At 37.2% G+C, this 12,517-nt stretch overlaps 1 protein-coding gene across 2 annotated transcripts; it reads right to left on the reverse strand.

Annotated features, from left to right (window-relative positions):
- Positions 1-1,150: 1,150 nt before the first annotated feature.
- LOC306880130 (protein-associating with the carboxyl-terminal domain of ezrin-like) lies at positions 1,151-10,483 on the reverse strand. Of its 2 annotated transcripts, none has more exons than XM_079433451.1 (14): positions 10,251-10,483; positions 9,531-9,721; positions 9,138-9,323; positions 8,939-9,052; positions 8,663-8,719; positions 8,271-8,373; positions 7,734-7,845; positions 7,492-7,569; positions 7,273-7,412; positions 6,985-7,172; positions 6,691-6,862; positions 3,480-3,650; positions 2,571-3,313; positions 1,151-2,475 (listed from the first exon to the last, which is right to left on the reverse strand). In XM_079433451.1, the coding sequence occupies exons 2-14, from the start codon at positions 9,693-9,695 to the stop codon at positions 2,419-2,421; spliced, it is 2,286 nt and encodes a 761-aa protein (XP_079289577.1). In that variant the 5' UTR covers positions 9,696-9,721; positions 10,251-10,483; the 3' UTR covers positions 1,151-2,418. The 2 variants fall into 2 exon arrangements, with proteins under 2 accessions (XP_079289577.1, XP_079289578.1); XM_079433452.1 differs by having other exon boundaries at positions 8,892-9,052; positions 10,251-10,470.
- Positions 10,484-12,517: the final 2,034 nt, after the last annotated feature.

Consider the following 12,517-nt stretch of genomic DNA (forward strand, 5'->3'; position numbering starts at 1 on the left):
GACAGAAAAGGGCGATTCGAGATCGGTCTGTAATTAATTCATTCTTTGGGGTCAAGTTGTGTTTTTTTAATGAGAGGCTTAATAACAGCCAGTTTGAATGTTTTTGGGACATATCCTAATGACAATGATGAGTTAATATTCAGAAGAGGATCTATTACTTCTGGAAGCACCTCTTTTCGGAGCTTAGATGGAACAGGGTCTAAAATACAGGTTGTTGGTTTCGATGATTTAACAAGTTTATACAATTCTTCATTTCCAGTAGAAGAGAATGAGTGGAATTGTTCCTCAGGGGATCTATAGTGCATCTGATGTGATACTGTGGCTGACAGCTGCATGGTTACAATTTAATCTCTAATAGTTTCGATCTTGGAAGTAAAGTAGTTCATAAAGTCATTACTACTGTGCTGCTGGGTAATGTCTGCACCTGCTGATGTTATATTTTTTGTTAATTTAGCCACTGTATTAAATAAATACTTGGGGTTGTGTTTGTTTTCTTCTAAAAGAGACGTAAAGTAAGCAGATCTAGCAGTTTTTAATGCTTTTCTGTAGGATAGGGTACTTTCTCACCAAGCAATATGAAATACCTCTAATTTTGTTTTCCTCCAGCTGCGCTCCATTTTCCGGGCTGCTCTCTTTAGGGCCTGAGTGTGCTCATTATACCACGGTGTTGGACTCTTTTCCTTAATCTTCCTTAAGCGTAAAGGAGCGACCGTATCTAAAGTGCTAGAAAAGTGAGAGTCAATAGTTTCTGTTACATCAAGTTGTTCTGAGCTTGGGTATGATGAGGAATTGAGATAAATCAGTAAGATTATTTATAAAGTAGTCTTTTGTGGTAGAAGTGATGGTTCTACCATATTTGTAACAAAGAGTTGGCTTTACAGCTTTAGCTATATGGAATATAAACAAAACTAGATAATGATCTGAGATATCACTCTGCTGCAATATTTCAACACCACTGACATCAATTCCATATGACAGTATTAAATTTAAAGTATGATTTCAACAATGAGAAGGTCCTGAAACGTGTTGTTTAACACCAATGGAGTTTAGAATGTCTATAAATGCTGATCCCTACTAATCTCTTTCATTATCAACATGGATATTAAAATCACCAGCAATTAGGACTTTATCTGCAGCCAGCACTACCTCAGATAGAAAATCAGCAAATTCTTTAATAAAGTCTGTATGGTGCCCTGGTGGCCTGTATACAGTAGCCAGTACAAACATCACAGGGGATTTATCATTAACACTTGTGTCTTTGGATAACGTTATATGAAGCACCATTGCTTGTGGTACTTTTAAATTGTGGCAACACCTCCCCCTTTACCTTTTGGACGCGGTTCATGTTTGTAACTGTAATCTTGGGGGGTAGACTCGTTTAAAGTAATGTAGTCATCTGGTTTTAGCCAGGTTTCTGTCAAACAAAGCACATCTAGTTTATGGTCAGTGATCAAATCATTTACACAAAAGTGCTTTTGTAGAAAGGGATCTAATATTTAATAAGCCAAGCTTTATCATTTGTTTATCTGTATTATATCTGTTGAACATCAATTAAATTGTTACTCTTACTTTGGTTGAATGTTTTCTGTATTTTCTAGTTCGGGGAACAGATACAGTCTCTACAGTGTGATATCTAGGTGAAAGAGTCTCTATGTGCTGAGAATTAACTGACTTCTGTGACGTGAGGCGGCTAGCAGATGGTCGGTTTAGCCAGTCTGTCTGCTTCCTGACCTGGGCCCCAGTTAGTCAAGTACGAACTCTAAGACTATGTGCCATATTTCTAGAGAGAAGAGCGGCACCACCCCAGGAAGGATGAAGACCATCTCTTTTCAACAGGTCAGGACTGAGCATATTACAGTGTCTGACATCGTACTTGCAAGTTCTTAACCCAATTGGAGAATTTTTTTAACCAAATTTCATAATATTAAAACAAAAAAACGATTAAAAGCAGGTCAAATACCATAAAACCCTTTATTTAGTCAGCAGCTGATAATACAAATAAATTATGTCAGGGTCTCACCCAATCTAATGAACACAAATTAGTCTATATATTTCTTCTCAAGTTGAGGCTGTCTGTCCTCTAAGGCTCACTTAAAAATAAAAAAAAAAATAGCTGTATGGCACAAATAAAAACTGACATTAGAAGTGGATGTATTTCCAGGTTATGCATGTATAGGTCCATCATGCCATCTTTAAAAAGCTAAATAAAAACCTTTTTCTGTAGCCGATCAATTTCTATGGCAACAGTAGACTGATTATCTCAGACTGGGTGGGGGAATCTTAAAATACACACTACTCTCTTAAATTGTAGTTACTACATTTTTATGTTGGTCTTTAGTGATAATATCATGATGGCATATGTAACAGTGTTCTTGTATTGGAATCTCTCATATGGCTTTCTGTAGAGGACCACACTGATCACCAGGCGTTCTCATCTTCCCAGTTGAGGTCATCGCCCCATCCTTCTGCCTCCGTCTGTGAAGGCAAAAAAAAAAAAAAGCACATTTCATCAGTTCATCATATAATTATAAAGCCACGAAACAGATGCTTGTTCGCATAGATAAACTTACCTCAGTCAAGTCAGTAGCAGCAAACTTGGTAGTGAGGCTCAGTGTATCTATAGATGGTTCTGCTGTTGTGCGTCCCGTGATGGGTTCTCTGACTGAGCTCTCCACAGGGAGCAGAAGAGATGAGGAAGACAGCTTTATATCTGGGACCATGTCTGCAAAGAAGTCTAGTTCTGGATCTGGCTCTGGCTTCTTTTTCACTGCAATTGTGAACTCCTCCCCGAGACATCCAGCTTCAGAGCTTTTGATTGTGCTTTTTGACTTGGGCTCTAATGCTAAACTTGTTTTGCTGGGTTTGAGGGTATCAGTTGCCTGGTTCCAACCGGTGTCCCATGATGAGGTATGGTTATGATCTGGAGCGCTTTTGACACTAGAGTTCAGTTTGAGTGCTTTTGACTGCCTTGAAGATCCGGCGCTAGATGCAGTTGGAGAATTCACCTTGCTTTTTGTTGATGTCTTTGGTACAGAGACTGGTAAAGGAGTCGAGGGTGACTGGTCTGAGGTTACTTCTGAGTCCTCAAAATCATCCCAGGGTTCCTCGTTGTCAGCAGAGTTGCTCTGACCTGGGACATCTGACCGAATGCTAATCTGAACTGACTGGGTCTTGTCCTTTTCTGCTTCCTCTGTGTCACTCCAGTTAGGCCAGTCTTCGTCAGATCTCTCCGTTCCGTTAGTTTTAGTGTTGTCTGCAGCTTGTGTGCCCATTCTGTACCCATTCAATGGGAATGACATCTCGCTGCTAAATACTAGAGAGATCACTTGATTCAGAAGGGTTGTACATTCAAACACCAAGAAGGGATATACAAATGCAATTCAAGAAAACTTCAGCCTTTCATTTCAAATTATTGCTCCACAATAAGCAGTTAAAAATGTTACTGTTAAGAGTGGCTTTAAATATCAGTTGTGGCAAACCTGCTCTCTCTGCTGTGGTGTGCTGGGCGCTGGTCTTTTCAGTTGCTTGGAAGGAGTACATATTTTCTAAAACCACCTTTTTGTCCTCTGAGCCCTTAGGGAACAGATTTAGGACCTTTGGTGGTTGTGAGACATGGGGATGTGATGGCCCAACAATATGCACAGGCGATGCTGCAGAGCAAAAGAGGTTATTTTTCGATTAATCTATCAACTAATTTATCGATTAATCAATCTAAAAGATTAATTTCCCACAAAACAAATCAACAATTTTACTTAAGAATATTTTATTAAACCAAATGAAATCCAAATTTCTATGAAATCCTTTTTTTTAAAGCAAAAGTCCAAATCACTGAAATCAAAGTTCAGTATTATAGTGTAAGAATGACAACATATCCACGTGTTCTAGTCTAATAATAATATTTTTTTTATCATCAAAAAACACTTTTTAAAGGAGTATTTACCAGAAATATTATTTACCAGAATTTATTTCGGAGAAAAATGTAAATGTAAAGTATTTCCGAAATAAATAAATAAATAGAAAAACACTTTTTTTTTTTTTTTTTTTTAATGCTTTTGATTATTAAAATTTAAAATGGAACCATTAAAATGAAATCCAGAAAATACTGGAAAACAGAATTTGGTAAAGATAAAACTGTAAAACTCAATTAGACAGGCTTTTTGATTAATAAATTTTAATCTTAACCATTAAAACAGAGTATAGAAAAAAGAAAGTGAAAAAAAATGAATTTGGAAATAAAACGGATTTCATAGGGCCCTATAATTAGAATACATTTTTTTGTGATAATAAAATTAGATGTAAGTTAACAATAGCCTTTAAAATGACTTAAAGTACATATATAATAGCAACGATGCAATAATAATTAGTTCAAATAAAGTATCCAAAGCAAGAAATCATATGGTTGTATTGAACAAAAATGTTAAAATACATAATGTATTATAAACAATAGAGCTAATGTACATTACGCACTACAACAAAAGCCTGCAGGGGGCGCTGACGGCCTGATGATTATTTTTACACATTACTGCGCGAACTAATCCTTGTTTAATATTGACCAAGCCCCATTTAAATAAATTTCCACTTAGGCCCCGTCCACACGAAGACGGGTTTCTCTGTATACGCATTAATTTTTTACCGTATAGGCGTTTCGTCCACACGAAACCGGCGTTTTCGAAGAGTGAAACCGATCATTTTTGAAACCGGGTCCCAGGGTGGATAAATTTCAAAACGCCGTTTTCATGTTTTCGCGTGGACGGCGAATCGTATATTTTCTGAAACGATGACATCATCAGCCCACGTCTCGCCCCTAATCAGACACCGCTACGTCACATAACAGCGACAACAACAACAACAATGTCAGACTACGTGCTTGTGTTCGTGCTGCAGAACCTACTGAGCTCATTAGTTTTATTAAAGCAAAATTTTCTGCTTTGTGTGTTAGTTTATATTCAGCGCGCAAGGTTTACTCACATGGTCCAAGTCTTCTTCTCTGTTTTTTTGTGTATCTCTGTGGCAGAATTACAGCGCCACATATTGGTCTGGCATGTGTACTACATAATTTTCAGTCGGTTTCAGTGATTCCGTGTGGACGCAGATATTTCCTGAGACGACTCCGTGTTTACGGAATTTGAGGCAAAAAAAAAGATTGGATACAGAAACCCGTCTTCGTGTGGACGTAGCCTTAATCTTTAATATTTGGCCATTTCTTTAGCACAGAAACACTGTAATTTAAATGTGGACATCAAAACGTGTAAACCCATAGTGAAGGTTTGAGCTTTTATTTTGAAACCGCGATGAACAGTAAGCAAGAAAACCAAGTATTCTCCTGTTTGCGCTTAGATTTATAAATGATTTACCTGGCAAATCTGATGGAATGGCGCACATTGCGTTCCCAGATGAACGTTATAATAAACCCAAACTCACAACAACATGCAGAGATGGAGTTTGAGAGTTTTATGATTTTTAAATGGGTTTAAACAGCCTTGGAAAACAGTCTAATAATGTGTTTTATGGATTCTCGTCCGTGAAATGCGCCACTTCCGGTATTTTGCCGGTTAGTCGACACGGGCAAAATTAAGTCGAGGATTTTTAAAAATCGAATAGTCGAATAAAATCGACGAATCGCGACAGCCCAAGTTGGTAAGATTTTTTTAATGGATGGTTTTAATTAGTGCTGTCAAACGATTAATCGCATTCACAATAAAGGTTTTTGTTTGCATAATATATGCGTGTGTTCTGTGTATTATGTATATATAAATACACACACATACAGTATATATTTTGAAAATATTTACATGTACATGTCTATTTATAATCATATAATTTATATTATATATAAATGTATATATTAACATACCATTTTTATGAAATATATACATGTGTGTGTGTATTTATATATACAAACACAGCACACATACATATATTATGCAAACAAAAACTTTTATTTTGTATGCGATTAATCTCGATTAATTGTTTGACAGCACTAGTTTTAATGTTTATTTGATCACAAATTGAAGTAATATTGCAAAATAATGAAGATGAAATTTCAGCAGCAGTCTTCAGTGTCACATGATCCTTCAGAAATCAATCTAATATGCTGATTTGATACTCAAAAAACATTTCTTATTTTTATCGAATGCTGAAATCAGTTCTGCTGCTGAATATGTTTGTGAAAACTGTGGTATATTATCCTCCTGGATTTTTTTCTTTGATGAATAAAAATTTTGTTCAAAAGAACAGCGTTTATTTTAAACAGAAATCAATGTGTGAATAAATGTCTCCACATTATTAGATGATTAATAGACAAATAATTATTTGAGTTTGTTTGTAGTCAGTCTGATTAATTTTAAATATTTGTTTTAATATATATTAGTATAGATTTACTTTCCCTAAAAGAGGAACTGAAGGCACTACTAGAAAACAAATATATCAATTGTATATAAAATGATGCAGCAGCGTCCTCCAGTGGCTTCAAAACATAACATTTACATTGAATACAGGTTAATATACCAACTTAAGCAGCCTAAATGTTTTTGGTTTTTTTTAGAAATAGAAATTAATCTTAGTTAAAATTAGTGAATCAAGTCAATCAAGCTAACTTCTTATGGTCATTAATTACTTGTTTAGTAAAATATGCAGAGAATTAGTAAACTCCCTCTCATTATAAAAGTGCATTAACAGACAGTGTCTTACTCTCTGGGGTGACCTCTGTGGACTTGGTGAAGTTTGGTGTAGTCCGTTTAAAGACTTTGGTCCTCTCCCCACCAACAACCACTTGGGCTCCCAGCAACGGGACAAGCACAGCCAAACTCTGTAGTGTCATAGCGACGAGTGAGTCATTTGTATCTCTCATTCCCAGCAAAACCTGCAAGATAAGTGCAGGAAATAACTGACACAATCCCAGTATCAACTTAAAAACATCCGCACTTTACGAAAGAATTCAGATTTTCTAGGCTGTTGATACGAACACAAACATTGTCACAATACCTGAGGAAGAATCTGATTTTTCAGTTCTTCGTGGGGAAAGAACTCGGCATAGATATGAATGTGGGAGAGAAGCACGATCCTGACATGCTCCTCGTTCACCTTATAGAGCTTAAGGAGCTGAGGAACCACGTATCTCCGATACAAAGACAAAGACAGAAGACACTCCTCACCAGCGCTCACACTCAAGTCTGGACATCAGAATACAGTCAGTCAACATCATAACTGAGACTAATGCTACTAAACAAGTGTACAATAATCATCTCCTAAAGCTTTACTGACTAGTTGTACCTTGCTTAGGCCGTAAGAGGTGAGGAAGGAAGCTTTTGACAGCCATTGGCTCAGCAAACACCAAAGAATTGAGCAGTTTTGGAGCCAGACGTGTAGCAATTAACTCCTCTGGGAGGTTCTGAACTCGGTCCAAGAGAAACCTACCGAAACGCACTTAGTTGTTTAAGCACGTCACCCTTCTAGAGTAATAAAAATCATGCATTTGAAAGGGAAACTTACTTGAAGAATTCGTTCTTCTCCTCTTCATTTTTCAGGGTCAAACTCGTCAGAAAATTCATGATATCTAAGAATTCATTTCTATAAGAATTAAATATTGCAAAGTTTAGGTATTTAAATAATTGCATTATCTTAACAATCTTACTTCAATAGAGGTGAAATTAATATTTGTGAAATTAAATTGATTTCAAAAGCCACTATTGATCAGAAAAATTTGAACAAAAAAAAAGTTTTTAAAAGCGAACCTGAAGAACTTGTGAGTCAACAAACTGCTGAGAGATGGGCGAGACATGGGGTCAGGGGTCAAGAGGCTGGCCTGCAGCATGTTCTTTAGACTCTCCAATAAATCATCTGAGACTGAAAGTTTGGGTGGAGGAGCACGTGGAGGTTACAAAGATGGGGAGTTGACATGGAAAAACAAATAAAAACGTGGAAGAAACAGGGAATGGAAAAACATACCACAATTTAGTGAGTGAGACTAAAAGAAAAAAAAAAAGATAGCACAAAAACAACAGAGCATATGTTTTCTGTAAGGCCCTGTTCCAAAAAACACAACAACATAAAAGCCAAAAGGTTGCATCAACATTACAGTGCTCATGTGGATGATTTTGTTCTTTGAAGACATCCGGCATGTAAAATAGTTTTGCATGCGGTTCTCAATCCGTTAACAATTATGTCACAATGTCTATGCAGTAAGGGCTTAGCAACTGCCACAACAGGATGAATCCTAGACACACTCGGCCTGCTTTACATGTGTCTGTTGAATTAAGAGTCTTACTAACCATGTCCCATCAGAAATGGAAGAAGGGCCTCCACCATCACCCCGAATGAAAAAGCGTCTCGGGAGTGGGCATGCTTGTCGGGAAGAGTTTTGAATCCTTCAAGCTAAAAAAAAAAAAAACATTATTATATTGTTGAGACATAATGATCAGGACTGTCATCAGTCAGCCTTTAATTTTGTCCCAGGCCTTGTAAATTCTGGCAACAAATCTGAATATGATTATATTTTACACACTACCATTAAATTAATATTTGGGCTGGAAGGATTTTTATAATGATTTTATAATTATAATTTAAATACTTTATTTGAAACAGAAGTCTCTGTAACATAAATATGTAATGTCTTAACTGTCACTGTCTTTATTTCTTAAAAAAATACAAATATGGTTCCTACCTTCTCCTCAGGAGGAATGGCACCATTTTCCCTTACATTCTGGATACTTCTGAGAAACTGGAGAGGAATTCGCACATAAATAGAGTTACAGTACTTAATTTTGTATATATTTGTTAAAGGTATTTAACCAATTGTAACAGAACCATGCCATTAAAAATGTAATTTCCTTTCATCTTTTGAAACAAAAGAGAAATCGAGTCCCAGAGGGTAAAAAAGGATTTGCACTCACTTTAATGTATGTATAAGGCATAAATCAACACTTAAGCAGTTAGGCACCTCTGGTGTTGCCTCTGAAAACTTGCAGACGGTTTCCATCCCCCCAAGTTTCCAATGGCCATCTTCACTGACAAACACTGAGGATATGCACACATTGTTGTGACTTGATTTGCCCTAAGACATAAGAGAAAGAGAAATTATTTAGTTGAAGTGTCTAAATATTATTAAAAATATTTAAAACAATAATTAAATGTCTTACCCTATCATGTATAAAGACTAGTGCTTGCAGCAGGTCATAGAGGCCTGCGCAGATCTCCTCTGGAGTAAGATAGTCTAGCAGCCGTTTTAATGGTTGAACTGGTTCCGTCACTAAATGTATACCTCCATCCTGCACTGAGCATGACAGAAACCGCAGAAGACATGGATGCCTTAATGTCTTCAAATGCTGTAAAGGAATCAGGTAAATTTATGACAAATAGCTGAGAGATTTGGAGATTTAAGTGTGTTTTTTTATATATAATTTGTATTAAGTGAAATTACTATAATACACAGGTATATAGAGAATTATGAGTAAGTGTGAGTAGGTGTGTCTAAACCTTTTACAGGCTATGTATGTCATTGGTGGTGTTACATATCAACTGTTTACTTTTACCTTGGCAGCTTTATTAACCTTATCTTCATTGTCTTGCTTATGCACAAAGACGGAAGCAGGTTTACCATCCCGGAGGAGGGCAGAGTACATGGTAAGACCAGACGTCAGTGTCAGCAACGGCTCTTCCAGCACACAGCTTGGCAGGGCACTGCTCTCAGCACCCATCCTTACACTGAGGTGGTATGGTCTGCCTATCACACAGTCAGTGAAAAACATAATGAGTATCTGTCTGCACTACAAAAAACACCCACATCTTGAATATCTCCTTGATATGTATGCTGATGACAGAAAATGTCAATCAAGACAATGCAATAACCTTTCACTTTTGAAACTGGGTAACTGAGTATTCATTGACATGCAACGACAAGCAGTGTGCAAGTTGTCAAAAAGCAGCTGCATGTTAGTGACTTTAATTTAATTATCTAACCTGGCTTTCAAGTACAATCTGAAAATAACATTCAGATTAAGATGTTACAGTTAATGACTGGCATATGGTTGCAATCACATGCAATTTTTCCAATCAGCGTGTCATTTTAGGGATTCTCGAGAGAGCAGTTTATACTGTATTAACACTTCAGAATCACACTGGACAAGCTCTCATCGTCATACATTAGATTGAATTGCTTCGCTTGTTAACTGTTACTCGGTATTCGGGAGAAATGTGTATTTTGTGTGCCAATCTATTCCTTATACAGGACAGCTGTACAGCGAGCAGGCTACCTGTATGGCGGTGTCACCTCGCAAAAAGCGTATTGCCTAAGAAAACCAGCTTTCCTTTCCAGCAGACACCATTATTGCAAAAAAAACATCAGCGTTTGCTTTCCGTTAACTTCGACCAAGACTTTGCGGCGCAGACAAACACTTTAAATTCATTTTTTTCTACAACAAATCAGCCGATTTTAAAAGACTGCATCGATTATGGCACGATACACAACTTCCTGTTCGCAAACAGTAAGGCTCTTCCTGTTATAGATTTGGACGAAACCATCTCGCTGTACAGGGGTGACTCTGTCTCTTAATAACGAAAGGGGAAAATATTTTGGACTGCTTTTTTTTTTAGCTCAGCACTTTACGATCAGCCATCCAATTAAACAAAAGGGGTTTTCCACTCGCTTGCATATGAAGGTGTTTAAAGTGTACTGTATACATTTAGTGCGGGGCGCCGATGTCGTATATGAACGAAAAAAAAGGATAAAAGAGCTTGGACCAGATCAACCCAACTTGCAAATTCAGCAGCAGTCAAGTGATCGCGGTCGAGCTTAATTACTGTTAGTGCCCTGAGCATCTTTACATGTTTACTCAGAATGTCTGGTCCTTGTAGGCTATATGAAGTTCTGAGAAATTATGGATTCAAACACTGAAACTGGTCTCCCTTTACAAATTAAAACTCGTCATTTTAAATGTTGCAGTTTAAATTGACATTTTGTCATCACTACATAATTTTTGTTTTTATCCTTCACTCTGTAGGTCTGTGATACCATACTCCTACACACCAGGGAACGGTTCTCCTTCACAAACCACCTTGTTAGTGCCACCTTGATGCAAGCAGACAGGTTTGAACAGTACACAGTGGCGTTTCCTGAAGAGGCACTGAGCAGGACTTTGAAGGCCTATCCAGTGCTCAGTGGGAGTAAGCTGAAGAGAGAACTTAGTCTCATCTACTGCAAGGAGGAGTTCAGAACCTGTCGTGGTGCTGTGGACCTACTCCAGCTGTTTATGGAGAACAATCTTGAAGAAGTCTTTTCAGAGACTGTCACTCTCCTAAAGATCCTCATCACCACACCCATGACCACAGCAGAAGCTGAGAAGTGCTTCTCAACCTTGAAAAGGATTAAGACTTTTCTGAGAAATACACTATATTGCCAAAAGTATTGGGTCACCCCCTTCTAATGGATAGGTTTGACTACTTTAGTAATTTCTATGAGTACAAATCTTAATGTTTAAGCATATAATGATATTCTAGGGAATTGTGTGCTTCTAATTTTATTGCAACAGTTTGGACAGAACCCTTTTCTAGTCTAACATGACAGTGCCTCTGTGTATAAGGCACGGTTCAAAAAGAAATGATTGATTGAGTCAGTGTGGAAGAACTTGACTGGTCTGCATAAGACAAAGTCCTAATCCCAGTTGAACACCTCTGGTGTGATTTTAAATGCAGACCTTGAGCCGAAAACTCATCACAAAACACCAATGACTTGTATATGGGTACAGTCATTTTAGACACTTTCAAAACTGTTACAACACAGATGGAAATACAGTTTTTAAATACGTGAATTATGCTTCCATCTTTGTTGCCACAGTTTTGGAAGTGCCTTCATCTGTTCTAAAGAATGGGGGTGTCCCAATACTTTTGTCCATATAGTGTATGTACAAATCATTGGTGTTTGATGAAGAGTTTTTGGCTCAAGGTCTGCATTTAAAGTCACACCAGAGGTGTTCAGCTGAGATTAGGACTTTGTCTTATGCAGACTAGTCAAGTTCTTCCACACTGACTCAATCATTTCTTTTTGAACCGTGCCTTATACACAGAGGCACTGTCATGTTAGAATAGAAAAGGGTCCTTTCCAAACTGTTGCAATAAAATTAGAAGCACACACTTCCCTAGAATATCATTATATGCTTAAACATTAAGATTTGTACTCATAGAAATTACTAAAGTAGTCAAACCTGTTCATTAGAAGGGGGTGACCCAATACTTTTGGCAATATAGTGTAGCATGACCCAGGAGACGCTGAATGCATTGGCCATGCTGTCAATGGAAAAGAGACTGGTGACCGAGATGACTGATTTCAACCAGAAGGTCATTGAGAAATTAGAAAGAAAGGAGAGCAAAATTTATTTTCAAATAGTGCAACTGGCCAGTGATTAGGCAACTTTACATTGTGTGTATGTGTGTGTTTAATGATTACCTTTATTACTTAATTACTGTAGTGTAAACCCACATTGAAATCAAATTCACTGATTCATGGTACATTTATTGCATTCTT

This window comes from Barbus barbus (genome assembly GCF_936440315.1).
Source record: "Barbus barbus genome assembly, chromosome: 14".
Taxonomy (NCBI): Eukaryota; Metazoa; Chordata; class Actinopteri; order Cypriniformes; family Cyprinidae; genus Barbus; species Barbus barbus.